Below are 25,867 nucleotides of genomic sequence, written 5' to 3'. Positions count from 1 at the left end.
ACACACATCTGATGGCGGTCTATGTGCAGTTTTTGTGTCATCTGATTGGAATCTACATATTCTGACACCATCAAAACAGCATCTGAAACAAATCGCGGTTAATTGAGCTCAGAGATCAATCTGTCACAAAAAAGCCTGCCGACATGTTATGGGATGTCCACCTCCACTGGATCCCGGTCAGGGAGGGCAAAGGAAATGTTGACATGTAATAACATATATGCGGCACACATTCATCATATACAGTGAATGTGAACAGGGTGCAATCAAACCTAAAGTACCATGTGCAATTGCGGCTCTTCGTGGTCTCATGTGCAGTAATACCTCATAGCGCACGTCAGGCATGGAGCTGAACGGATCTCACTGCTGTAATATACATATCATTACTTGATCACCATCTAAACTCTGTAGGAGGTGTGACGTGGAACTGTATCCCAGACCGTGACAATGTTATTAAACATGAAACTCACCGCCAGCATGGAACCAGAAAAGCGCACAGTGCACAGGATCCAAACTACAGCCTGTGGTGAAAAGCCTCTCACCAGGCTGCTGCGTGCAGCAAATAACCATGGCAAAAATTAAATCCCACGTGATAATCCAACAGACATCACGTGTACAGAGTTGTGTTGTGCTGCTGAAGTGAGCAAAAAAGAAAATAGAAATTAAAGTTCACTGGAAAGGCTGCATCTGACGTATGGTGTGACTGCTTGGCCCACTGCAGGTAAACTCTCACCAAAGGTGTCCAGTGACATCCGCGCACATGCGCCCCGCGCGCTTAATGACTCATGCAGCTGGGTTAGGGTTATGAACACACACACACACACACACAGCTGAGTGATTATTTCAGCCTCACGCACACGCGTGGGGCTGCGCGTGAACGTGAGGAAAACAGCGCTGCCTCCCACTCCGGTCCCGTGTTTGCCATCCAGACGTTTGGACATCAGGTAGTCTTCAGCGCCTTTTATGGTCATCTGACGGCAGTCTGTGTAATCTAAACTGTTGTCTACATGTGCTTTGGATGCCATTGTGCAGGTGTGGATGAGGTAGTCTGGTAATATTTGCCATTTCAGCCTGGTTCCTGCACATTCTTGTGATGTGTGATGGGTCTTAAATTTCATTTTAAATGTTGTGATGTTTTTGTTTTTATTGTTGTTGTTTGTCTTGACCCGGACGATCTCCAAAAGAAGATTATGACCTTACTGTGGCCTTCCTGCTCAAATAAAGCTGAGCTGTCAGAGTTCTGGACTCTCACCAGCAGGACCAGAATCATTGGACCCTGGTAGATGTAGTCTGTATAAATCCCCGCCTTCTTTCCAAACCAGCACCTGTCAATTAAAACATAAGCACCAATCACTTTCGTTCCTTAATATCTGATGGGTTCTTTGTACTCTGAATCATGATCATCTTTTACAAGACCAACTTTTCATTGTCGTAGTAAAGCTTTCCAAATGCCCAAGCTACGATGATCGGTAACGGAATACCTGCAAACACACAAACAGCCAGAGTCAGAAGAACACGCCATCAACACGCACTGCCGTAGCAATGATTAGCTGCTTGCGTGTCTTATTTACTCAGTAATGTGATTACTTTCTGTACCTTGGAGGAACTGTTACTATATTCAGAACAATAAAAGGAACTGATGACAAGAAAAATTTATTTTCATTTCATGACAACTTTCCAAACCCTGACACTTCTTTTTTTTTTCCACTCGCTGTTCCAGAACCTCTCCTCAGTTTAGTGGTTTCAGCCCACTGCCCCTTGCTGTTGGGAGGAATGATTTCATTCACAGACACAAAGTTTAAAATGTTTACTGACAATTATTTTTGTGGGACAAAACCTAAAACAGCACAAACTATTTTAGATGGTGTCTGTGGAGATTCTTAGTCATCCAGCTGATGGTATTCAGACAGGTTGAGTGAGGTTAACTGTACTTGTTTAGTTCCTTGAAAAGGTTTCACTCTTCATTTGGAAAAGCTTCATCAGTTCTGTTAGAGTAGTGAGAGTCTCCCATGTTTATCCTCTACGTCTATGGCGTTTCATATGTCACAGTGATGCAAAGAAATATAAGGTGTTCTTCAAACCCAACAACACCATCAGACAAAAACTGGTTCACCCTGAAGACCACACACCACACACTTACAAAAGAAATCTGGTGTATGGGGTTCGGTGCAGCAAGGAGCACAATGAGCGCTACATTGGAGAAACCAAACAACCTACACAGGAAGGCCAATTCCTCAGGTCAGGACTCGGCTGTCAACCTGCAAATATCCCAGTCGTGGGACTAATAAAGGATTATCTTATCTTTAGGAAAAATAACACACCTTTGAAGATAACATTGTTTATATTTTAGACAGGAAGATAGTTGCTTTGAAAGAGGTGTCAAGAAAGCCATTTTTGTTCAAGTGGTGAAACCTTCTGTGGAGGTTGGGGGGTGGGGAGCTGAGACACCACATCTCACACACCTATAATTTTATCCTTTCATCAAGACCACTGAGACTCAAAGATCATTCTCACCTCAACTCTAGTGAAAACGAGAACAATGACAATTCACACCTGAACTCAAGTGACTGCAGACTCTTTGACCTAGTTCAGACTGTGGCTGGAAATCCATCTTGAGCTGGATTCAATCCGGATTGCTTTCTAGCTGGATAATGTTCAGACCTGTTTTTCAAATCTGGCTCATCCTCCAAACTCAATCCACCTTAAGCCAAATTCAAGCCATGTGTGTGTGTGTGTGTGTGTGTGTGTGTGTGTGTGTGTGTATGTATCTGAATTTATGCTGTTTAATGGACACCTGGATGAATTATTTAAGTGCAGAGAGTCACCTGGCGTTAAACAGGTAAATGTGTATTTGTGTGATTTTCAGAAAGGTATTGATTCATAACCTCACAAAAAGTTAACTTTTTAAGCTCACGTCATCAACCTGCAGTCTGTCACTGCAGATGACAAAAATTCTGCTGTAATAACGGCTGTGACGATTTTCTAATGCTGACATCTGAATGAGTACAATTATGTGCTTTCTGTGTGACGATAAGGTTCCACAGGAAAAGAATGTTTTTTGTTTTACTGAGCTCTTTACTGGAGAAGACACTGTGATCGCACAGACGTACTTTGACATGATGATCCCAAGCTAACTGGATTCATGCCCATTTGTGTTCAGACCACAACAAGTCTCCCTCAAATCAAGCTCAACCCACCTCTGAGAGACAGAAAACAATTCGGTTGAAATACAGTTTGCACCATTCTGATTCACAAAAAACCTATCCAGTTTGAGCAGGATTGTCTACCCCGGCTGAACTGGGTCTGAGTCTCTCACTACTCCAACTGGAGCTGACTGTCAGAATGGGCAGGGGCCCGTCTACCATGGTGGCTGGACCCACAATGCAAACTCCCGGACTAGGCTTAGCTGTAGGAGAAAACATGGTCTTTATTCCAGGCTCTGGTTCGGTACACATGTGATCAAGCAGCGGAGCAGAGGTACAATCAGGATCAGGCAAAAACGCAGTCATGGTTGAGCAGGGGTCAGAGGCACGAGCAAACACAGACGTCCGGGACGAGGCAAGAGGCATGGTCGAGGAAAACAGAGCAGAGGTACGATACACGGCGAAGCAAAAATCAGAACTGACAAAGGTGCTGGAATGTGTACGAGACAACAAACTGGCCATGAGCTGTGAGACTGTGATGGTTTAAATAAGGAGCAAACAAATTAGGGTGATGTGAAGCAGGTGCACGGAAGTCTCTGGAAGGGGGCGTGACCAGGGGAGCCAAAGGTTGTGCAGAGTACAAGATAGTGAAGGAAGGAAAGCACAGAGGAGTGAAGTAACAGACAAAGACACGTGAGCTGGAGCAAGAGTGGGAGTAAACAAAAACACAAAGCAGACATAAACAAGGTGAGAAACAAAGACATGGGGCAGGTGCAGTGATGTGAACATAATAAGCTTGGTGTGAGGAATAAACTAACACTGAATGTGAAACTACAAAAACAAGAACTGAAATCAAACATGAGCATGTGAACAAAAGCAACTAGAACTGATCAGGAAATCAATACAAAAGCAAAATTAAACAGGAACAGACTAATAAACAGAAAGCAAAACCTGATATAAAAGTACAACAGAAAACAACAGCCAACATATACAGAAGAAAGCTAAATGATAAACAATGAAAACACAAACCGGCTGAACAGAACTAGAACAGAACTGGTCAATGGCTAAAGTATGAAAAGTAAAAAAAGTGATAAAAAAAAAAAACATAACTGAATAACTCATGATGAAAATAATTACTGATAAATCAAAGCTGAAGCAGACGGAAAACCACAAAAAGGGGAAAAACAAGGGCTGAGCGCCCTGACTCGGCCGAATCCCTGACACTGACAAAGCAAAACGGGAGAGTTCTCCGTGCTTCTGTCAAGCAAAAGATCCAGTGCAACCAGGTATGGACTGACTTGTAGAAAAGGAAAACGGCTGGTGCAACATAGAAGTAGGTGCAGAAAAATTTATTGAGGTGCCGAAAACATTGAAAAAGACTAACGTTTCGATGTCCAAATTACATCTTTGTCAGAGACTCTGACGAAGATGTAATTTGTACATCGAAACGTTAGTCTTTTTCAATGTTTTCGGCACCTCAATAAATTTTTCTGGAGCTGACAAAGCGTTTCTGCATAAAAGGTGAGATGTCTTCAAAGAACTAATCGTTCAGTTGACCTGACTCAACCTGCATGGATATGTTAGAGTGCTTTTTGTTGTTTTTTTGGGTGTGACAGCATGTAGTATGTTCACCTAAAACATGGAACGTAAGTGAAACGTTTGTGAAATTCTCACACTGACCCCAACCGATGCACACGAACATCCACTTCCTGAGTTTGTCGGTGGAGTACGTGAGAACGACAGCGGTGTGAAGATAACATCCTTCACCAAACATCCAGAAGAAGTTTGTCACGTGGAAATAATTATAGGCCGCTGTGACCAATCTGCACCACGCCTGAGGTGGAGGAGGAGCAACAGCAAGATACAGAGGAGCAGGAGGAGGAACAGTAGGAGCAAGTGCAGCAGAAAGAGAAGGAAAAGCAGGAGGAAGAGCAGGAACAGAACAAGGAGCAGAAGGAAGCGCAGGAGGAGGAGGCAAAGCAGGAAAAAGTGGCAATGAGTGTTGTCAGGACAAAGGAATGTAGGAACAACTGACGAACAAGAAGGAGAAGAAGAGGAAGATGAAGAAGAAGAAGGTCCTTTACTGCCATTACATATACAATGAAATTTATCCTCTGCATTCAACATCCGAATTACAGTTAGACAGAGTTCTAGCACTGGGAGCAGTGGGCAGCCACAGTATGACACCCAGGAAGCAACTCCAGATACACAGACGCTGCCTTGCTCAGGGGCAGAGAAAGGAACAGACCCTGCATGTATTTTTGACTGTAGGAGGAAACTGGATTGTCGGGGGGAAACCCACACAGACACGGGGAGAACATGCAAACTCCACATAGAAAGGAAGTGGGCACGGGATGAATCAAACCCCAGCCGTTCTTTGTGTAAGATAAGAGTGTGAACCAATGATCCACACAAGGACTGACACTGAATCAGTCACACACAAACCCAAGTATGGAATTTCTGGTTATTGCCATAATGTTGTAAGAACAGATTAGAGGTCACAGCCTATCATCAGCCTGACGTTTGCGTACCTGGTTGCTCTCAGTAACTGCAGGGTTCATGGTCAGCTGCACGATGAACCAGGTGGCGTTCCTCAGAATGAATGCTGAGATCAGGTTCCAGTGGATGATATTCCGGAGACAGCGGATGCTCCTGCACATAAACATAGATCTGGATCAAATCTCTTAGACTGGGGAGCAGCATTTGTCCCTCTGCACTATCAATAAAATGTCAAGTCAATGAAAATCACCTCTCAATAAATATTCTGCTTCTGAGGCCAATCACTTAGTGCAGGCCATGGTTTTACTCGCCTTTATTTGAAAAGGGACAATGTACAGAGACATTAAGCTCATAAAACAAAGATGATCTGTACCAGATTGTAGCTAAATAGCTAGTTTCCATCTGCAGTCCGCATTACATAATAAAATACAGTGAGGGAATACTCAGTCAAACAATACCACACATACAGTCCGAGTTTTCTCACCACTGTGTCCATTTTCCTCATGCTAAAGGTGCCCTGACACTTGCATGACTTTGATACAAACACCTGCATGCCCTATGTCGTGCAGGAGAGTAAACTTGCCTTTAACGGGCATATAATGAACATGAGAGGGGCGCCGGCGCGTGAAACTGCGCAAAGAGGATTCTGAAATGTTCAAAAAATGTTTCACACATAAATGTGCCGCAACGTGCCCCAATCTGCTCACCAACATTACGTGCAGCTCAACAAGTCGAGTAAAGACGAAGTGAACAGACCGAGTGATTGCGTCAGCGCTCCCTATGAGAGTGCAGCTCGGCTAAACGGTTATAACAAGATGTTAAATCTATCATAAACATACTTTTACAGCTGCTCACAAGAAGGAAAGAATATGCAGCTGTTTCACCAAGCCATGACACTGTAAACATGACAAATAATTACCTTTCTAGACGGCTCCAAAGGCTTTCTCCAGCTCGTTCAACACATGTACGCGAACGGCTCTGCCTGGAGCGGTCCTCTGTGATTCAAGAAGCGATTAGAGCTGTTTTCAGCAGCCAACTTGCAGAGAAATTGATTAATGTGCTAAAAAATAATTATCTTATATACGCAGCATCCATACGCGCACAGTGCACAGTGTGTGGCAGCCAGTGGAACAAAGCATGGCTGGGAACACAGCGGGTGAGATCATCACGACGACGTGCGTGCAAGTGCACGGATCAAAGTCGTGCAAGTGTCAGGGCACCTTAACAGAAGCATAGGGGCAAAGGGTGAGAAGCTCCACCCCCCCACACCCCCCCACCCCAACCATAGTCTCACATTTAGCGGTGCTAATCCTTGTCACAGTTGATTCACACATTCTGCCTCATACCTGCCCCATGTGCAACAGAGGTCACAGTTTGATGAAGCCAACAGAACTACATCATCCACAAACAGCAGAGAAGCAATTCTGAGGTCACTAGACAGGACACTATCCAATCCATGACTCCATCTTGAAATCTTGTCCACAAAAAAAATTAATCACAAACTGGATTGATGACGAGGGGCGACCCTGGCTGAGTCCAACACCCACTGGAAACAGGTGTGATGAAATGCAGAGAATGCTGACAGAGCTACTACTTTGGTCATACAGAAACCGGATTGAGTGATGCAGGGGTCCCAGTACCCCAAACCCCCCCACTACCCCTCATAAAACACTTTTAGGCTCAGTCCTTGTCGAAGTACATCAAACAGAAGAAGTCTCCTCTCTGGTATGACATAAGCTTTCCCAGTAAGGCTGAGAAGTCTTAATTTTAGCACACTCTCAGGTACCCTTTTTTTTTTTTTTTTTTTTTTTTTTACAAATGGGAACCATCACCCCAGTTTACCAATCCTGAGGTGCTGTCATAGACTTCCATGTATCACTGTATAGCTGTGACAGCATCCAAACAACATCAAAAGACTTCAACATCTCAGAGTGAATCTCAGCCACTCCTGGAAACTTGCCACCGTGGAATTGTTTGACTCCCTCAGTGAAAGGAGCGGGCACCAGACCCGCCCGAGCCTTCCATCCCAACCTCCTCTAACGAGGGCATGTTGGTAAGGTTGAGGAGATCCACAAAGTGTTCCTTCTGCTGCTGGAGGATATCACTAGTTATCCTCAGTTAGCAGCTCTCCACCCTTGCTGAAAACAGCTTGGACTCATAACTGTCTCCCTTTCCTGAGTCGTCTCACAGTTTGTCAGAACCGCACTGAGGCCAACAAAAAAATCATTCTACATAGCCTCTCCAAACGCCTCCCATACTCAAGTTTTCCCAATTATTTAAGAGCTCTGAAAATGGAGGCACTATGTATACTGTAATGTCTCTTCACAATCAGAGTCTGGATTAAATCTATTTATCAGGTTACATTTTATTTTAGAGTTGAGGTAAAACACAGGCCCAGGATTTCACAGACTTTGCTCTCAGTGGCGCCATCTCGTGAATCAAAGCACAACAGTGACCGAGTGGTTTTTATAAAAGGGAATCATGGGCATTTATGATGGGCAGGCTTTAATGTCACAAACCTAATCTTACTCGTTCCCCAAACTGATGGAAGCCCTCCCTATATCTGAAGCCCCTGCATGCGCAATGGAGGTGAAACTTAACTCTCTCTGAGACTTTGAACCAGTTAAAACCAGGTTCCAGGAACTTCTAAACAGATAACAGAAGCAACAGTCGGTAACATAAAATAGTAAAATAAGGAATTAACACAGGTATTACAACCCCAATTCCAATGAAGTTGGGACATTGTGTGCAATGTAAATAAAAACAGAATTGAATGATTTGCAAATCCTCTTCAACCTATATTCAATTGAATACACCACAAAGACAAGAAATTTAATCTTCAAACTGATACATTTTATTGTTTTTGTACAAATAGTTGCTCATTTTGAAATGGATGCCTGCAACATGTTTCAAAAAAGTTGGGACAGTGGTATGTTTACCACTGTGTTGCATCACCTTTCCTTCTAACAACACTCAATAAGTGTTTGGGAAGTGAGGACACTAATTGTGAGTGTCATGATTGGGTATAAAAAGAGAATCCCCACAAGGCTCAGCCATTCACAAGCAAAGATGCGTTGAGGATCACCACTTTGTGAACAACTGCATGAAAAAATAGTCCAACAGTTTAAGAACAGTGTTTCTCAACGTTCAATTGCAAGGAATTTAGTGATTCCATCATCTACAGTCCATAATATAATCAAAAGATTCAGAGATTCTGGAGAACTTTCAACACGTAAGCGGCAAGGCCGAAAACCAACACTGAATGCCCGTGACCTTCAATCCCTCAGGTGGTACTGCATTAAAAACCAACATCATTGTGTAAAGGATCTTACCACATGGGCTCAGGAACACTTCAGAAAACCATTGTCAGTTAACACAGTTTGTCGCTACATCTACAAGTGCAAGTTAAAACTCTACCATGCAAAGCGAAAGCCATACATCAACAACATCCAGAAATGCTGCTGCCTTCTCTGGGCCTGAGTTCATTTGAAATGGACAGATGCAAAGTGGAAAAGTGTGCTGTGGTCTGAGTTCACATTTCAAATTGTTTTTGGAAATCATGGACGTCGTGTCCTCCGGACAAAAAAAGAAAAAGACCATCCAGATTGTTAGCAGCGCAAAGTTCAAAAGCCAGCATCTGTGATGGTATGGGGGTGTGTTAGTGCCCATGGCATGGACAACTTACACATCTGTGATGGCACCATCAATGCTGAAAGGAGCATCCAGGTTTTGGAGCAACAGATGCTGCGATCGAAGCAATGTCTTTTTCAGGGACATCCCTGTTATTTCAGCAGGCCACATTCTTCCAGCCAAGCCACATTCTGCACGTGTTACAACAGCGTGGCTTCGTAGTAAAAGAGTGCGGGTACTAGACTGGCCTGCCTGCAGTCCAGACCTGTCACCCATTGAAAATGTGTGACGCATTATGAAGCACAAAATACAACAACAGAGACCCCGGACTGTTGAACAACTGAAGTCGTACATCAAGCAAGAATGGGAAAGAATTCCACCTACAAAGCTTCAACAATTAGTGTCCTCAGTTCCCAAACGCTTATTGAGTGTTGTTAGAAGGAAAGGTGATGTAACACAGTGGTAAACATACCACTGTCCCAGCTTTTTTGAAACATGTTGCAGGCATCCATTTCAAAATGAAAATATTTGCACAAAAACAATAAAGTCTATCAGTTTGAACATAAAATATCTTGTCTTTGTGGTGTATTCAATTGAATCTAGGTTGAAGAAGATTTGCAAATCATTGTATTCTGTTTTTATATACATTTTACACAACATCCCAACTTCATTGGAATTGGGGTTGTATCTAACAACTCCCCCTCTTGGCATGACTTTAATTAATTGTCAACAATTAAGGTCAATTTGATATGGAAATTCAATACTCGACAATGATCCAATGTTCCATTCAACACAATACATTACCAAATATATAGGCATACTGACAAACATCAATTGACCTTATTACTCCTACAGCTTTCCTTCATAACCAGTTAGCCAGAGTCTCACAGAGACAAGGCAAGTGATCATGACTGTGCCTGTTAGGTCGTCCCGGGTTGTAAGGTGGGATGTTACCCATCATGAGCTATCCAGCCTTCCATACTCGCCTGATACAACATGCCGACACGGCAGGGGCACCAAGGTGTGAGAGGAAACTAGCATTCAAGGTATCACATCCAAATAGTTCAAACTGTCACAAATCATTAAATTCATGTAATTGAATCACCTCTCCAGTAATTTACCTAAAAATAAATATGGTGAATAAATCCGGACTGCAATGCTGCACTCAACCAACAACAAATGACAGTATTATTACATTCCCATATCAAATGGAATGAGGAAAGGATCAGATAAGAAGGTCAAGAAGGCAAGAATAACAGGGAAAATTAGGGAGCTCATCTGGTTTCAAGGGAATCTGTTATGAAGGTTTCTGAACAACCGCAACAATACAAATGGCTGCAATTACTAAATGGCCAATATAATGTTGTTAAACCGCTCAAATTACACCTAGTCTAGTCAACAACCACAGTTTGAATGTCTCACTGTGGTGGTGTACAGAAGCAACATGACAAAAATGGTCAAGACTGGCATGTGCTGGTACAGTGCTTTGCCTCATCCATGACAGCATGGAATCACCTTGGGTCCTGGATGACAACCATCCAGGCAGACAGTCAGTCCACCCCCACCTCTCAAAGTAACCATCTATGTGGTGCAGCCATATAAAACATGGGTGTGTCTTCAGTGACTTCCTAGACTTGGCCATCAGAAGTAATTTCAAACTTGCAATGTTAATTTGTCTCACCAGTGACAGTTATGCCTGGCAGCTTGACTAATAAAGTTCAGAGTAGCCTGGAAAGAGCTTATGGAGTCATTCACTTTTTAATCAGATTGGGTATGCTACCTGCATTGCAAGGGAATGCCAGCTTTCACACTACGTCCAGTTGATGTGCTTCTCTAACTGTGACTTAGGTTCGGGTTATTTTATTCACTGCACTTTATTTATGTTAGTGATCAAGTATTTGCCTTTGTTATTTGAATGGAAGTCTCTGAGATCTGGTTTAAAGTTTAAACATAAGAGTTAAGTTTCACTTCCATGACGCATGTGCAAGTTTCAGATACAGGGAGGGCTCCCCCTGTCTGTGAGAGCCAGTAACATATAGACTAAACCACACCCACTGTAACGCCCACATTGTATAAAAGTGTTGTGCGAGTTATGTGTGTGGTCTTTCCCAAGATGGTGTCTCTCTGTGAAGACCCAGGCCTGGTTTTCAACGTGACCTTCAATAAATTCAAAATGAGGAATATATCGATGTGGTTCTTTGTAGGGAGCAGTAAATTACATAAAGCCGGGAGAACGTACATTGGTATTATTTTACTGCATGTTGTCACATTGCATATTTGTTTTGAATTGCAGAACAAACTTAAAAGTGTTCTGGGATGTGTGGGTGGCACTTGACTGATGTCTTGGCTGTCAGTGACAATGTTGATGCAGATGCAGGATGATGCAGGTGTAGCACCTGAGCCTCATGAACAAGATGAAGGCCAGCAGCAAAGCGCCCAGAGAGATGCAGTGACCCAGGTAGTTGATGATCACAGCCACACGATAATGAACTTTACTCTTCCTCTGGAAAGAAAAAACAAAACATTTCAATGCTGTTAAAATCTCATCGTGCCCCGTGCTGGATGCCACTCTTCAGCACAGCCACAGCAGAATTAACATGTTTACGCAAAGGAATTGGTCAAGGCGACTAAAGCAGGGTTCTAGCTACGGTGGGTGGCGCCGAGCAGTACCGCCCAGTACTGTAAATTTCTGTCCGACCCTTGCGTTCAAATTGGTTGTCCCACCCACCATGGATTTTCCAAAAAATGAACTGAAATGTTGCTGAAAAATGTACCAATTCGATCGCATTTCAAGCTTATAAAGTCATACTTTTGTGTTATTTTGCCATTTCAACCAAATCATTAAAGAAATAATAAATACTGTATATTTCTCATTTTCTTCAAATCTAAGCGCAAACAGCAGAGAGATCAGCAGTCAGCTGCTTTCAGCGCTCTGTGAAGCCGGAGAGCGCTGAAAGCAGAGATCAGGGCGGACAGAGACGCACTCCGCTCTGACTTAAAGGAAAAAAATTCTCCAGAATGCTCCTCCAGATGCTGATAATATCCTCAGAGGTTTTATGGTTTATTTTACAGTTTAAAGGCTCCCTGTTTCCAAAAAGATCTGAGCCGTGAGAGCGGGGTGGGGGAGGGAGCAGAGGAGAGAGAGCAAGAGTAGAGGGAGGTGGTGGAGTGAATCTCAGTGAATCAGTGAACGTGGAAAACTGACAATCAAATCAGTCCAGGGTTCATCGCTCTGTTCAAACTGGCAATTAGAGGTTATATTGTTTAAAATGAAAATAAAATAAAAACAATACTATAGCACTCACACTTAGAAAAATCCTGTCATGACAGAAAACATCTGCTGCTTCACAGGATTAAAAGGTGCTGTGTGTCATTTTTGAAGAAGAGAGCAAATACGATATGGCCATCAAATATTGTGTTTTTTAACCTTTTCAATGTTATTTATGTTATAACTTAGACTTGACAGAAGCATTTAAGAAACAACTTTGGTATTACAATATTACACCATAATGTATTTTTTTAATCTATTATTCTTTCTTTCAATACATCTAAAACCACTCAAAATTAGTTAAAATAGGCTTGCCAATAACGTTTAGAGGTATAAAGCCCTATAGCTTAAAGGGGCTATGCCCCCTTGACCACCGCCGGGCCCCTGGACCCCCGTCCGTGAGTCGCATCACGTAAATTACCCGGCACTAAATGGTTTAGTTAAAAACCCTGAGAACTTTTGTTTTTAAGCTTCACGTCCTCAGCGGGACGTTTGACCGTCATGGGGAACAGTGACAGAAAAATCACATTATAATGAGCAGAAAGTCATCTGGATGTGATTCGTTAGCATATCCACAGTTCTACATGAGTTGTTTGTGAGATAAATGACACAGGCACTATAATAATATTTATTTTCAAATACAATGAAGGTGTGGGTCTGTAACTGCTCTCTAAAGGAGCATGCCTTTAAAAAATTATTGTTTAGATGCTGCGTGTCTCATCAAAGGAACAACAGCAGCTACATCAAATCACAACAGCTAAGAGCTGTTCACCACATCAGGAAAAAAAAAACATTTACCGAAAACAGCTGGGAATTAAAAAGTCAACCACTGCCTGAGGGCTCTGGAGTTTTTTGTTGTTGTTTTTTTTAATACTTTTGAGCTCTTTCTGGGTATTTATTACTCTGCAGAACTTTAAAGTCTGATTAGAATAATTTATTCTTTCAGTTTCCTCTGTGGCTCGGACTCACCATACCAGATCTGGTACAGATCCAAACTGGGTTTTGGCACAGGTTTTACACTGACACCCTTTCTGACCTGCTGACAGCTTGAACTTTGTGATTAATGATTTGGAGAACTTGTTGAGTTTTTAGAAGACAGATCAGTTTAAGAGACAATGTGCTAAGGGCGTGGCTTCACATTTGGTTTGATCAAAATCCCAAAAAAAACCCCACCTTATTTTCAGTCTGATCATCACATTCCAAGAAGATGACAGTCCAGCTGTTAATCCAGACATGACAATGTCATCAGAAGCAGGCGCTGCTCAAGATGATTCAGGTGAGAAAAGGCCGTGTCATTTGTAAAGGTTTCTTCTATCCTCACTTTGCGTCCGTCTCACTGGGATCACGTGGGACCATCACAGGATCCAAATGGTGTGTATCAGCACCTCGCTTTGCGATTGCACCAAACTGACTCACTGTGAGCTGTATTGTTACCACAGTAACACTCAGTGGCCACTTTATTAGGCAGAGGTGTTCACCAAAAAAATAAAATAAAAATATATTGGCGTATCAGTTTATATGGCCATGGATGAAATTGGTCTTTTTATTGTTGTTTGTTTTTTTTTGTATGTTCTTTTGTGTTACTATGGACCTTGTGTCTGAAATAAAGTTTGATGATGATGATGATGATAAAATAGACATTATGTTTTGTAGTCAGTTCTGTAAGCAGAGTCTATTTCTCATCTCCGCTCTCCGGTGGTCCACAAAGGACAAGATGGAGTTTCAGAGATGAATCAATCACCAACACTCCCTAGGGAGGTGTTCCAGGCACATCCAGGTGTTCCCGGCAAATATATAAAATTAATAGTAATTTGAACAGAAATGGATTGTAACCGGTGTCGCAGACCGAACAGTCCACCCCTAAAAATTGGTCTGCCCTGCCTCCACTGTGCATGCGTCATTTCGGAACTCAGCCGCTTGTCTAAAGGCCCTGTCTCACCTTGACGATTTAGCCTGTGTTGTGTGGGCCGCTGAAGAGGAGGTACTGCTGGCCCACCACCACAAGATGGCGCCTGCTTGAAGTGCAGCTTCAAGTAGGAGAGGGCGTCGGAGCGACCAGGAGTGACAGCTGTCACTCATCATCCGTACCAGCTGTCCTCATCCACTACTCATCACCACCACCATAAAGCCGACTGCAACTACCACCTCCCCGCCGAGAAATCAACTACCAATCAGGTAATTCTCTGCTAAACCTTAAAAGTCGGTAGTAGTCTGATCTCTTTTTGCAGCCGTTTTCCTGGGGACGGATTACCCTGTCTGTGGAGTTATGGCTTTGGTGTGGACTGCGACGCTTTCGCCTCACACCCACCCGATAAGTGGTTATCTCAGAGCTGCACGAGTGTGTGATGGAGGTGAAGGTTCTCCCTCCTTACAGGAATACAGACTGTGGGATTACTGAGTGTGCGACCTCACACTCATCTGGACTGTCTCTGTTCTCTGCCAGCAGTACCGGGTCTGACTGCTGAAGACGGCGGCCACCTGGGGCGCAGGGCTTGGCGGCTCCGGTGTTCTTCAGCTCCGTTGGCGGTGGAAGCTGTGTGGATCCGGCTTTTCTCTCGCCAGGCATCTTCTATCGTCGAGCCTGCCCACACGTCACCTGGTGTATGATTGACAGTCACTGTATTGTTATTGTCTGTACATCGTTGTGTGATTCACAACATTAAATTGTTACTTTTTGGCTTATCCATTGTCCGTTCATTAACGCCCCCTGTTGTGGGTCCGTGTCACGACACTTTCACAACAGCCTGTGTATGCCTGCCATATAAAAACACTGCCGTATGTCTAATAAAATAATTGCAGCTCTCACACCTTGACAATTAGCAGTGTCTGCCGACAGCCGTTCCCACCTGGTGTTCTGGTCGGTACTGCACCACAGAGTAATTTAACATTATTATATTTTTTATTTTCATTTTTTATCTTGGTGGACCATTTTCATTGTGTACAGAATGCTGATGAGTGGACTGGCTGTGGGAAACGCTGCCGTGAATGAAAGGAGGGCTGTCTCTTTAAACTTTTAAAGCGCAGAGTGGCTGCTTCCTGATCAGCTGATCAGGTCGGTGATGACCTGATCAGCTGATATGTGATCTGAATGACATGCTGTGTGATGTGTCGGTGTAACCTGTCAGTGTGGTGATCACCGACAGCCACGACACTTAATCAGGCGTGATCACCCTGATCGATCGGGTCATTTGATCACACCACAGCGATGGCGCTTTAAAAGTTTAAATTATTAAAGCACTTCTGTGTGTTCAGAGCGCAGCACCGGCATGAGAAATGCACCAGAGCAGAAAAAAACCCACAGAGAGACTTGCTTTAAAACGCTATGTTTCCAGGCACGAATTAAAGAATTTTCCAAGGTCATTTTCAAAAATCAGGAGCTTTATGTGGATTCGTGTCCATCTGTAAGAATGAAACCGTCATTCTGCATATAGACCATGGCTTTCAGCCAATCAGTGGCCAGCATTAATAGATGGATTTAGACTCATGAGTAAATGACAAGAAACGTCCGCCAACAATCACATAACTTACCTACAACTTATGTTCAGCATGTGTGGGACGTGTGAACCACACACTGGCATTCATTGAAAATTTTCAGCATGCCCCAAATTTTGAGAATCTCAGCTTATCAGGACGTACATCAACGAGCTTCAGCGTGTTTGAACTTGCTCTTAACTTATAAAAAACTTACCCTTAACTTACTGAACTTATGCCAGCGTTTTTTAAAAACGATTGGCATACGCTGGCTAAATCATCAAGGTGTGACAGGGCCTTAAGACAGAGTCTCTTCACCCAAATCGATCAAATGGATTAATGTGATTATTAACCATGAGATGACAAGGTAAAACCTCTTAAATCATTCTAAAGTCAGTTTTAAGAAGAAACAAGGTGATACTCGGTGAGCTTTGAAATGGTGAAGCGCAGTGAACGCATCAGCAAGCAGCTCGTGTAGCCAGCGGTGCTCTGATCGCTTCCTTCCGTCTTTTATGATGAAATAATGCTGATTTATGTGGAAATTATTGTTGTACAAAAAGCTTCAGATATCTGTCGCTGAGACATGATGAGTGGAGTGCGGTTTGAAGCAGAAATGAGGTGATAATCTGTGAACTGCGGCTAATAACGCATGCACAGATGCAAAAGGCAGACCGACTTTTAGGGGGGCCGTTCGGTCTACAACACACTTTTAGGTTCCTTTTTAGGGAACCTAAAAGTTCCCTAAAAAGCCTTCAGTTAATTCAAAATGCTGCAGCTAGAGTGCTGACGGGGACTAGAAGGAGAGAGCATATCTCACCCATATTGGCCTCTCTTCATTGGCTTCCTGTTAATTCTAGAATAGAAGTTAAAATTCTTCTTCTTACTTATAAGGTTTGAATAATCAGGTCCCATCTTATCTTAGGGACCTCGTAGTACCATATCACCCCAATAGAGCGCTTCGCTCTCAGACTGCAGGCTTGCTTGTAGTTCCTAGGGTTTGTAGGAGTAGAATGGGAGGCAGAGCCTTCAGCTTTCAGGCTCCTCTCCTGTTGAAACCAGCTCCCAATTCAGATCAGGGAGACAGACACCCTCTCTACTTTAAGATTAGGCTTAAAACTTTCCTTTTTGCTAAAGCTTATAGTTAGGGCTGGATCAGGTGACCCTGAACCATCCCTTAGTATGCTGCTATAGACGTAGACTGCTGGGGGGTTCCCATGATGCACTGTTTCTTTCTCTTTTTGCTCTGTATGCACCACTCTGCATTTATCATTAGTGATCGATCTCTGCTCCCCTCCACAGCATGTCTTTTTCCTGGTTCTCTCCCTCAGCCCCAACCAGTCCCAGCAGAAGACTGCCCCTCCCTGAGCCTGGTTCTGCTGGAGGTTTCTTCCTGTTAAAAGGGAGTTTTTCCTTCCCACTGTAGCCAAGTGCTTGCTCACAGGGGGTCGTTTTGACCGTTGGGGTTTTACATCATTATTGTATGGCCTTGCCTTACAATATAAAGCGCCTTGGGGCAACTGTTTGTTGTGATTTGGCGCTATATAAAAAAAAAAATTGAAATTGAAAATTGAATTGAACACCGGCACTCGTAATGAAAACAAACAAGCTGAACTTTTAAGTTCATTAAGTCATATAAAGTCAACTTTTGTTTTTGGACAGAAACATAAACTCACAGCCTGAATTAGTTCAGCCTACGTTAGTTCAACAGTTAGTATACAACCATTTTTAGAGCTGAAAAGTGAACTTTGTTTTTTAAGAGTCTTCTTCTACTGAGGCTCTCAGCCACAAAGTTGACCTCAAGTGACCTCTGGGCATTAGTGCTTAAGTGACATTTTGACAGAGTGTCAGTTTTGCTTCCTTAAACTCTTATGGTGCCTTCCTTTCCTGTTTTGTCTCTTTTAAAGGGATCATTGCTTCCCTGTTTTAGTTTCACTTTATCATCTGTTGCAGAACTGTATCCGTCACTCCCCATGCATCTGTAGCCCTGTCTTGTTTTCCATTCAGCAGATCATTCAAATGCTTTTCAGTGTTTCAGTTCCTGGTTTCCATCACTCTAAGACAGTTCCTGGTTTGGATTGGTTCCCGCAGATGCGTTGCCTCCTCTGCCTATCTGTTGTTGACCTGGGCATTGACTTCGGCCTCTGTGTGTTCCCCCCGCTCAGGATCTGCCCCCTATACACAAAGCACCATAAGACTCCTGCACACTCACTTCACGGTGGAACACCAGCTCAGCATTCCCCTGCTGTGTTATTGGCTGGCTCTCACTCAAGGGTCGGCCTCCTTCTCCTGTCCCTGTCCCAGTGTGTGAGACGGCCAAGGGGACAGCGCGTCTCTGCAGTTTCTACTCCTAACCCCTCATTCACACTGCCTCTGGTGCTACCATTGCGGGGTACGGATGCAGAGAATCCAAGTCATTAAAAAGATACAAACCTCTCTCAGTGGCCACGGAGCTCTGCGGCTGCGGTTACCGAGACCCTGCGGCGCTGTGCAAGGCTGTCCCTGCAGACTGCCGGAGCGGTCCACATCAAAACAGCGAGCGTAGTCTCTGGACCTGTTGCCGGAGTTGGCCGCAGCTCCGCACAGCAGGCAGGGGGGCAGTGTGAGTGGCCCGCTGCGGCGTTTATCGAGTCCGCAGACTCAGCAAGTGCATCGGAGACAGTGAGAGCAAGGCGTAAGTCAGGGGGGGCAAGGATCAGTGTGCCTATCCCAGTTCCTGTTCCCCAAAGGCTGGCCCAACTCTACAGCTGCTGCACCTAAGATGGTCAAGGGTCCTCACAGCTTGTCAGATCCACTCTCCAGGGAGACTGAGGGTCAGTTATGCCCCGTTTACACAGGAATGAGACATATATAAGACAGACAAGATCATGACATCTTGTCAACTCTCACAAGTCTTGGCTGGTCTCCACTGTGATCTGTTATTTGCATTTACACCAAGCTTGCACTGCGGCTGAATTGTGCGAGTAAAACATATGTTAATATTTGCAAACATCGATGCAACCCCATGCAGAGTCAACTGAGAATCTATTACGACCCACAGGATCAAGTTGAGAGTGAGGTTTATCAAGAGCGATTATCAGACCCATGTATCTGTTAACTGGTCGCACAACTTCTGCAAGTGTTTTAAACAGTTCAGTACACTCACACATCTGTTGGAGACCGATGGGGAGTGATGGAGAGTAATGGCGACCAAGAGAGATTTGTGTTCCAAACATGGAGACCCCATTGTGACCAGCCTGCAACCCCAGTAGGAGTCAGTGAGAGTGACAGTGAGCAGAGGCCATTTTTCGATCGCAACTCCGTTGTGGACTCGGTGTAAATAGGATGTTGTGTTCCTTCACTCATTACCTCTGGGTCTGAAGCATTTGATGGCTGGCACAGTGCCCCAGACCTTTCCTCTACAGTCCAAGGTGGCCAAGGATCCACATACCTTTCCAGTTCCACTCTAGTGTCTGAAATGGCCACCTTATCTATACCTGTCTCAAAGGCACACCCCCTCTGATTTTATCCAGGCGCTGAATGCAGCTGCTGCAGCCGCCCTCCTAACATTCCCCATTCCACTTGTTGTTTAGACTTGTCATCCTAATCCTTAAATACATGCCATTCTTCACTCCTAGTTCTTTTTCATTTTGCCTCTTCTGCAGCATGCACACACACATCACGAGCATGAATCACTGATGACATCATTATTAAAGCCATTGGAGAAGGGAATACTTTACAGCAAGTGAGAATCTGTATTTGTACAAACTAAGGCTCACGGACAGATTGGACACTTTTACAAAAAGAAGTGGAAAAAATTCAGCAGCAATAATAAAACCTGTATACTACAAGAACTGAAATGTGGGCATAAAAGAAAACATCCAGCCTGTCATCATTTTCCTCGCCATCACAGTCCCAGATTTTGCTCTTTGATCATCCTAGTTTGTATCCACATTGTTAGTGATGTTCCTTGCCATCTGCTTCTTCGTCGTCTCCTCTGGGCTGCCCCCGTTAGGAGTCGCCCCAGCAGATCAGTCTTTTCCATCTCACCCTGTTCTCTGTATCTTCCTCTGTCTCACCAACCACCTGCATGTCCTCCCTCAGCACATCCATAAATCTCCTCTTGGCCTCCCTCTTCTCCTCCTGTCTGGTGGCTTCAACCTCAGCATCCTTCTCCCTATATAACCTGAGTCCCTCTTCTGCACATGTCCAAACCATCTCAATATTGCTTCTCTGACTTTCTCTCCAAATTGTCCCACCTGACTTGTCCCTCTGATATATTCATTCCTAATCCTGTCCATTCTCATTACTCCCAGAGAATCACAACATTTTCAGCTCTGCCTCCTGTTTTTTTTTTTTGTTAGTGCCACCATCTCTAAGCCATACAACATAGCTGGTCTCACTACTGTCTGTCTCTAGACTCAACCTGCTCTCTACTCTCACTACAGATCACAATGTCATCTGCAAACATCGTAGTACATGGAGACTCCTGTCTGATCTCATCCGTCAACCTGTCCATCACCATTGTGAACAAGAAAAGACTCAAAGCTGATCCTTGGTGTAATATCACCTCCACCTTGAATAAGTCTGTCATTCCTACTGCGCATCTCACCGCTGTCACACTATCTTTGTACACGTCCTGCACTACCCCCACATACTTCTCAGCTACTCCAGATGTCCTTATACAATACCACAACTCTTCTCTTGGCATCATGTCATAAGCTTTCTCTAAAGCCACAAACACACAATGTAACTCCTTCTCTAAGCTCTCCATCAGTACTCTTAGAGCAAACACTGCATCGTAGTGCTCTTTCTTTGCATGAAACCATATTGCTGCTCACAGATTTTCACCTGTTTTCTAAGCCTAGCTTCTACTACTCTTTCCCATACCTTGATACTGTGGCTGATCAGCTTAATGCCTCTGTAGTTACTTCTTAAAAATAGGAGCCAGCACACTTCATCTCCACTCCTCAGGCATGCTCTCATTTTCCAAGATTTTATTAAACAATCTGGTTAGAAATATTTTCATGTCCACACTGGAATGACATCTGGACCAACTGCCTTTCCACTCTTCATCTTCTTCATGGCTTCCCTCACTTCATCCTTACTAATCTCTTGCACTTCCTGATTTACTCTCCCTACATCATCCGGCCTTCTCTATCTCTCTCTCTCTCTCTCTCTCTCTCTCTCTCTCTCTCTCTCTCTCTCTCTCTCTCTCCCTCATTTTCTTCATTCATCAGCTCCTCAAGATATTCTCTCCACCTTATCAACACACTCTCCTCACTTGTCAATAATTTATCATCTGTATCCTTATTACCCTAGGCCTACTGCACAGCCTTTCTAGCTCAGTACCTTTGTCTGGCCTATTTGCTTCAATCTAACCATATCTACCCATTACTTAATCATCACCTGTGTCCCTTTGCCAACATGCCCACTCTTTCATGCTTGGGTTCACTCTCCCCCACCTCCTCTAACTCACTCTTTCTCCTTCAGCTCACAACCTACCTGTGGGACATATGCACTGATGATATTCATCAACACCCTCAATTTCCAACTTCACACTCATCAACCTGTCAGACACTCGCCTAAGCTTCAACACACTCTTAACATACTCTTCCTTTAAAATAACCCAAACACTATTTCTCTTCCTATCCACACCATGATACAATAACTTCAACCCACCGCCTATGTTCCTGGCCTTACGTCCCTTCCAACCGGTCTGTTGGACACATGTCTACCTTTCTCCTCTTCATCATATCAGACAGCTCTCTCCCTTTACCAGTCATACTGCTGTCATTCAAAGTCCAGACTCTCACATCAATCAATTCAATCAATTTTATTTATATAGCGCCAAATCACAACAAACAGTTGCCCCAAGGCGCTTTATATTGTAAGGCAAGGCCATACAATAATTACGGAAAAACCCCAACGGTCAAAACGACCCCCTGTGAGCAAGCACTTGGCGACAGTGGGAAGGAAAAACTCCCTTTTAACAGGAAGAAACCTCCAGCCAGAACCCAGGCTCAGGGAGGGGCAGTCTTCTGCTGGGACTGGTTGGGGCTGAGGGAGAGAACCAGGAAAAAGACATGCTGTGGAGCATCTACTTTTCCTAGTTTTCCTATTCTCCTGCTGTCTCTTTTCCTTCTCCTTCTTTGAACAACAGTAGCCCAATTTCCGACAGCACCCTGTTGGGCAATGGTATCAGTTGCAATCTTTGTTAACCTGGCCCTCAACCGATCCAGTATACTCTGCATGGTACTCTGCATGGTTATGTTGGCTTGTTTTATTTTATGTTAATGCCCTTTGTGATGCAACTCTCCTCATCTATCCGGGCTTGGGACCGGTAATCAGAATACTGGCTGCATACCCCATGTGACCTGAGGTTTCTTGCCATCTACTATGGAGTCAAATACCATGATGTATCACTGGGCATGTGTAAAGTAACAGGAAGTGGAAGCCCTAACCCGCATCTTAATCATATTGTGTGTCAATCTAGCCCAGCAATACCAGTACTGGCTCAGTGAGGCAGACAAAAAGTGTCATTCCACTCATGATGACGTGATCTGTAACAACTGGACATCAAGTTCAAAGCATCATTGCAGAGCACTAAAGATGAGAGGTCAACAAGTCTCTGCAACCCCTAATCACCAAGTGTGACGGCAAGTCAATCAAACACACACAGATCCAAGAACTACAGTAAAAGAATGAGATCCAATCCAATCCCTATCCAATCCAACCTGACTAATAATTGGACCCAATCTGGTACTAGATCTTGAATCATTAGCTCTAAGGGGGCCTGTGAAGACAACCAGAGGATAGTCAAATCCAACAGTACGATCTGCTGGATGCTCTTTCAACTTTCCCACCTGAGAGATTGAAGCTAGTCAGGAACCATGGTGGCCTCAGTGTCTCAGACATGACAGCAGAAAGAAATTAGACAACATGTGATCAGTTGTATTGGTCAGTGATGATGATAATGATTCACCAGAAAGATGATCTCGGTGCACAGGCTGTAGTTTCCTCGGGAAGCCCAACTGCCATTAGACTGACACTCCCTGAACACCCGGTCTGAACAGAGAGAAAAGAATCTTTTTAAACAAATTAAATTGACAACAGAGAAAAACTAATTTACATTAATCATAGTTATTGCTGATGAGGATGAAGATGATGATCATGAAGATAAGAATGAAGATGAGAATAAGGAGGGAAAAGATGATGATGGGAATGTGGATAAAGAGGATGACAACAGTGATGATGATGATGATGATGATGATGATTAGTATGAGAACATCGATGCTGAGGAAGAGAACGATGATGACAATGATGAGAATAGCGATATGGATGATGATGATGATGATGATGAGAATGATTAGTGTTATGGATTAGACGCGGATTGAGGAGCGGTCCAGTATCTGACTGAACCCAGCATGGAATAATCAGAAGCAGTTCCAAAAAGAAAACATATTTATTTTTCTCCCTTTTTTGTGCTATACATGAAATACTAAATAATTCAAGTTCTGGTGAGGTGAAAAGGCGGCGCGCTCTCTCAGCGTCTCAACAGTCGGAGTCCGAACGTTCAGGACTCAGGAGTTCCGCCAACACCCCCCCCCAGGTGACTTTCCCAGACTGTACTCTGCGAAGGAGGAACAGAGAAGAGATTATTCAACACTTATTACTACGAAATATTGTTTAGAGGCAAACTTATCAGCTACACGTTTAGGTCTGGTTTCAAACTTAGTTCAAAGAGGCTGCTGCTCACAGCTAGTGGAGGATCATTAATCCGCACGCCACTGCCGTGAGGAGCACGCCAAACAATTTTCACCAATAATTACTTATAGCTGCGTATAAACGCCAATTTACATTCACGGATAAACTTTTCAGAATATTCACCTCTGTCGTGTGCTGACAATGTTTGCCTCTCACCCTCGTCCTCCTTCACAGGCGCGATGTCAGACTCTGAAACGGCCCTCAGCGTCCCCACACGGTCATCACAAGGTCGTATTCTCCGGCAATCTTATCCAACTCACTGCTGGTTTAAATGTAGTTCTTCATCACTACATTGGTACCAGCTGGAAGTCCTCAGATCTGCACGTGAACATCACAGGTGTCGTGGATTGTCGTGATAGAGAGCCGCACGAGAATGCAACAGGTGCAGCCAATCATCGTAACAGAGGAGAGAGACTCTTCTGCAGCACATTTTCCTCAGAGAACAGCCCCAAATCACCTGGGAAGGAAAATAAACACAAAACAACCCAACCTTGTCCAGCCAAACCCCCCCAACACACAACAGATTAGTATGAGAACAATGATGATGAGAATCAATCAATCAATTGAATCAATCAATTTTATTTATATAGCGCCAAATCACAACAAACAGTTGACCCAAGGCGCCTTATATTGTAAGGCAAGGCCATACAATAATTACGGAAAAACCCAACGGTCAAAACGACCCCCTGTGAGCAAGCACTTGGCAACAGTGGGAAGGAAAAAACCCCCTTTAACAGGAAGAAACCTCCAGCAGAACCAGGGTCAGGGAGGGGCAGTCTTCTGCTGGGACTGGTTGGGGTTGAGGGAGAGAACCAGGAAAAAGACATGCTGTGGAGGGGAGCAGAGATCTAATCACTAATGATTAAACTTATAGATAAATTAGAATGACAACAATAATGACAATGGTGATAAGGATGAGAATAATGATAATGATGATGATGATAATGATGATGACGACAATGAGACAAGGCAAGGATGAGGATGAGAACAATGATAACAATGGTGGTGATAATGATGATGATGAGAATGAGATGTGTCATTTGAGTCCACCATCAGACACATAGATCAGAGACCTGTTGCAGCAGAACTGTATGCTGAGACAAAATAGATTTTGGCCAGGACCCATCCTGCCTTGAGTCCTGGTCTCAGTTACTGAATGTAGACTTACATACTATGGCATTCTAATGAAGAGAGTGAGAAACGATGACGCAGCTGCACTTGAAACTCCAGATGGTCTGCCTATCATTGAACACACAACCATGTGGACACACACACCGTGTGACTCAGTCCATGAAATCAGATCAGTGACTAAAGGTCTAATTACACGGGATATTTATTACGCCCACACACACTCATACTGCCAGCTGGAAGCAAATGAGACCACACAAAATCCTCCTTTCTCAAAACGGATTTCTTACTGCCACTTGATAGATGTTATGTTTCCCCTGCATTATATTTTTTAAGGGTTTCCATGGTTACCACAATGTCTTACATGTGCCTGTGAAACCTGTGAGTTCCTGACAGGTGTGGTTTACCGCTGATGTTGATTCGATTTCATCAAATACGTTAAAGTCAGACGCCTCACTGTGTGCCTTTCTTGTTACATTAGTGTCAGAATGAAGATCGTGACACTGTACATATGTGTCCAAAGTCTCTCACAGAGTCTGCCCACATTCCTAAACCTGCACACCGGCCTGCAGTCATCACTGAACATTTTCAACAAACATATGGGCACTCAGGCTGAAATGCAGTTAATAAAACAGACAGACAGACAGACAGACAAGTAGTTACTGGTGGTATTGTAGTAGATGCCATTGAACTGTTCAGGACAGGGTCTGGAGACCACTTCTCCTGCAACACTGCGAGGCCAACAGGTTCCAATACCATCCACGGACAGGTCACAGTACAGCCCTGCAGACAGACAGACAGACGTCATGAGCCAACACGACACCCCGTCCCCGTGATCAAGATGTGTCTGATCAGCGTGTGTTGGATGCGGTCATGATAAGGGACAATGATGTGGTTTGTGATGACACAAACAAGTACACAGTGTTCAAAGTGCTTCACCACCATCTTGGATCTTCTATTCCAATTAACTGTTTATCTGTGCAAATTG

At 43.8% G+C, this 25,867-nt stretch overlaps 1 protein-coding gene across 2 annotated transcripts in view; it reads right to left on the bottom strand.

Moving 5' to 3' along the window:
* crhr1 (corticotropin releasing hormone receptor 1) overlaps positions 1-25,867 on the bottom strand; it is a 95,522-nt gene that overhangs the window by 14,659 nt on the left and 54,996 nt on the right. The window contains exons 4-10 of one of the 2 annotated variants that reach the window (XM_034190556.1): positions 25,543-25,662; positions 22,970-23,052; positions 11,666-11,772; positions 5,672-5,792; positions 4,821-4,974; positions 1,418-1,478; positions 1,250-1,322 (exon numbers count right to left, since the gene is read on the bottom strand). In XM_034190556.1, the coding sequence (XP_034046447.1) occupies positions 1,250-1,322; positions 1,418-1,478; positions 4,821-4,974; positions 5,672-5,792; positions 11,666-11,772; positions 22,970-23,052; positions 25,543-25,662 (719 nt within the window). The remainder of the gene's footprint in view (positions 1-1,249; positions 1,323-1,417; positions 1,479-4,820; positions 4,975-5,671; positions 5,793-11,665; positions 11,773-22,969; positions 23,053-25,542; positions 25,663-25,867) is intronic. The other variant, XM_034190557.1, reaches the window with a different exon arrangement.

The sequence above is a fragment of the Thalassophryne amazonica genome, chromosome 16 (genome assembly GCF_902500255.1).
Source record: "Thalassophryne amazonica chromosome 16, fThaAma1.1, whole genome shotgun sequence".
In the NCBI taxonomy this organism is placed as follows: domain Eukaryota; kingdom Metazoa; phylum Chordata; class Actinopteri; order Batrachoidiformes; family Batrachoididae; genus Thalassophryne; species Thalassophryne amazonica.
This window is presented reverse-complemented; position numbering and strand designations above follow the sequence as displayed.